Raw genomic sequence first — 3,535 nt, forward strand, 5'->3', positions numbered from 1 at the left:
CCCCCCCCCCCCCCCCCCCCCCCCCTGTGATTTTGGGGTGTTTCTGCTGTTTCTTTGCAGGGATCTCACCCCGTTTCAAACTCAGATTCCCCCCACACACACACTCCATATCCACTATTGCCCCCCTTTCCAAATCCTCATTTCTCATGCCACACTGCAGGCAAACAGAGTCAACCAGCCCAAAGAGCCTGAGAACGAGCTGCCCGAATTGCAACACTCCTCCATCCAGCCTCTTACCCAAACTTTGTGTTTCCTTGGGCAGTTCTGCGGTGTTTTCTTTGGTGGGTTTTTGGGTTTTCTCCTTGCTAATTTTCCAGGCAGCATCTCTGCTTATAGTGTCATTTCTGCTCTCTCTCTGGCGAATGAGAATGCACTGAACCTTTCTGATCTCCTCATTTCCCCCCCCCAACTATGGGGATATCTGGTGCGGCTCATGTTTTGGGTGGAAGTGTCCTGTGCAGGGAGTGGTGAGGTCGCAGTGCCCAGGGCTGGGATGCATCCAGGGACACCTCGCCCTGACCCCTGCTCAGCTGGGCATGGCCCTACAACGCACCACTTCCCCGTCGGGCTCTGAGTCCCAGCCAGGCAGTGCAGGATCCAGCCCTGGGGGTGTTTATTTGCCTTGGGTTGTTTGCAGTGGGGCTCGGCACACACTGAGCACAGCGTGACCCTGCTTGAGGACTCAGGATGGGGGTAGGATGTTGGCAAACAGGCTTCAAATCCCTTTCCTCACCGTCTCGTCCTCATACGGTGTCTGTAGGATGCGTCTTCTACGTGGCAGTGGGATACCCCAACCCTCCTATGGGTTGGGAGCCGGGAAGACGGCATCTGCGGGTGCTAAGGGGAGTTCTGTTCTCCTTTGCAGGCAAATCCTGGAAGGCTCTGAGCCTCTCACAGAAGCGACCCTATGTGGAGGAGGCCGAGCGGCTGCGGGTCAAACACATGCAAGATTATCCCAACTACAAGTACCGGCCGCGGAGGAAGAAGCAAGTCAAGAGGATCTGCAAGAGGGTAGACCCCGGTTTTTTGCTGGGCAGCCTCGCACGGGACCAAAACGCCGTGCCTGAGAAGCGGACCTGTGGCCGGGCTGGGGGTGAGAAAGAGGGGCCGGGTGAGTATCCCCCTCGCCCAGGGCTGCCACCCATCCGGGGCTACCGGGATCCCCCAGGCAGCGGCAGCAGCACCAGCGTGGACGCCTACCCCTATGGGCTGCCCACCCCTCCCGAGATGTCTCCGTTGGATGCCATAGACCCTGAACAGAGCTTCTTCTCCTCACCCTGCCCTGAGGATCATCACCGCTCCCACCTCGCCGGAGCTTCCTTCTCCCCGGAGTATGCGGGCAGCTCCCTCCCGTGCAACCACCACCCTCTCAGCCCCATGCCGCAGCCAAATTCCTGCATGATCCCCCCGGCCTCCAGCTGTCCTCCCCTTCCTCCTCCTCCTCCTCCAAGCTACTACACACCCGCTTTCCCCTCTCTGCACCCCACCAGCCTCCATGCCCACCTGGGCCAGCTCTCTCCACCGCCTGACCACCATGGCTTTGATACCTTGGACCAGCTGAGCCAAGCTGAGCTGTTGGGGGAGATGGACCGTAATGAATTTGACCAATATCTCAACACCCCCGGCCACAGCGACCACCATGCTGGAGGCTTGGCCAATGGACACGTCCCTGCAGCCTCAACAGCTGGAAGCTCCCATGCTGCAGAGACCAGCCTCATCTCCGTCCTTGCCGACGCCACGGCCACCTACTACAACAACTACAGCGTCTCTTAGAGCCATGGCCACGTAGGCCTGCTGAGGAAGGGCCTGACAGCATTGCAAGGGGACACTGCTCGTTTCCCCTTAGGGTGTCCGAATCCAAACCACGAGGGCCATGGAGTCTCCTTGGTGCTTAGGTAAAGGATTTCGGTCGTCAGCTTGCCACAGGTGCAAAGCGTTGGGTGTCGTGCTCCAAAATGGCCAAGGGGGGTTCCTGCTGTCAAAGCCCCTCTTCCAAAGCAGAGATGGTCTGGGTGCACAGGAAGGCTGCATCCTGTTTTTGGGTGCCCTCAATTCTGCTTTGGAGCTGGGAGGCTGGAGCGGAGGCTCACAGACAGCATGGGTGAAACCCCTTTGAAGGGGAGAAGTCAGGAAGTGGGGAAAAAGGGAAGATTTTGCTAAATGAGCACGTGATCTGTGAGTGTGCTTTACCCCAAGAGCCTACTCTGGGTTTTGGGCCCAGGCAAGCAGTGCTGCCCCGTGTCCCTGCTCTTGGTGTTGGTGATGCTGCCTTCCAGCCAGGCCAAGCACACCAGCAGAGTCAAACATTGCCTTTCCCCCATCCCCAAACATGTCATGTTGTCCCAAGTGGTGTCTTCATCCCTGGGGACACCCCAGAGGACAAGGCAGCAGCCCTGGGTGAGGCAGCTTGGGGTGCAACCTCCATGCATGTCGGGTGAGGCTGAGATCAGGGGTGCGTGGCAGGATCTGGCCCTCTATGGATCCTGCTTGGCCTTCCAACAAGAGCGATCCCAACGTGGGAGCGGCAGGAGCTCCGCACCCACCAGGCCAGGAAAAAGCCTTCAGATGAGCACTTTGGCAAAGAGATGATGATGTAGCAGACACATTTGTATCAAGCATCCTTTGAGGACGAACGCTTAATGTTTTGAGCCGCAGTGCCCAATGTCTCCTCTAACTTCCGCGTGTTATTGCTTGTAATAAAGCTGTACATTGATTTATTCCTTCCATTATTCCTCCCCTCGGATTTTGTATTGCTCGAGTTCTCTTTCTTTTCATAAAGATGAAGCTTTATTTTAAATCAGTTATATGACATGATTAATCTTAGTGTTTACTGTATGGCACTTGGTAATGATTAGTTAGTAGCGTGGCTATGATTTTCTGGTTTCAGTCCCGGACGTGTATTAATAATAATTGCAAATAATACTTAAAAAACACAACTTCACAGGTTTTTAAGCTAATACATTCCATCTTTTTTGTGTGACTCTATGCATTTTGAATGAGTGTACATATGAGTTTGCATAAAATATTTAATTTAAATAAATATGTTTTTATACGATGATTGTTTTATGATTTAAATTGCTGTAGCTATTGACAAAGTTTTCAAAGGAGAAACATTTCCTGTGCGAGTGCTATTTTTTTAAGGTTTTTTTTTTGTTGTTTTTTGTTTCAGCCAAACTCTTCTACTTCTGTTTTTTTTATTGTTTTGTTTTGGTTTTGTTTTTAATAAAAAAGATCTGTGGTTATCTTTACAAACTGTGGATTGTTTTCTGATGGAACACCTTGAGGTAGGACCTATGCATACCTTTCCTTGCAGTGTGTTGGCGGGGCAGCACGTCGTCCTTGATCCCACTTTCATCATCTTGTGGGTAGACCTTTCAGAGCTGGGTTCTACATAGGTGATACAGTGAGGTTAAGGCAGGGCTCTGCCTCTGGCGTGTCAGTGTGCACTGGTGATGGAGGAGCACGTTTCCTAATGCACGTTGTGATGACTGTCTGTGTATGTTGGCTGGAAGGGGCTCCAGAGGTCACCTAGCCC

General features: G+C 53.0%; 1 protein-coding gene across 1 annotated transcript in view; it reads left to right on the forward strand.

Moving 5' to 3' along the window:
- Positions 1 to 3,055, forward strand: part of SOX7 (SRY-box transcription factor 7) — a 3,752-nt gene extending 697 nt beyond the window's left edge. Inside the window, exon 2 of the mRNA XM_042883557.1 lies at positions 866 to 3,055. Coding sequence (XP_042739491.1) covers positions 866 to 1,773 — 908 coding nt within the window. The 3' untranslated portion in view covers positions 1,774 to 3,055. The remainder of the gene's footprint in view (positions 1 to 865) is intronic.
- Positions 3,056 to 3,535: the final 480 nt, after the last annotated feature.

The sequence above is a fragment of the Lagopus leucura genome, unplaced genomic scaffold, assembly GCF_019238085.1.
Source record: "Lagopus leucura isolate 7727_CA_CO unplaced genomic scaffold, USGS_WTPT01 Super-Scaffold_100038, whole genome shotgun sequence".
NCBI lineage: Eukaryota > Metazoa > Chordata > Aves > Galliformes > Phasianidae > Lagopus > Lagopus leucura.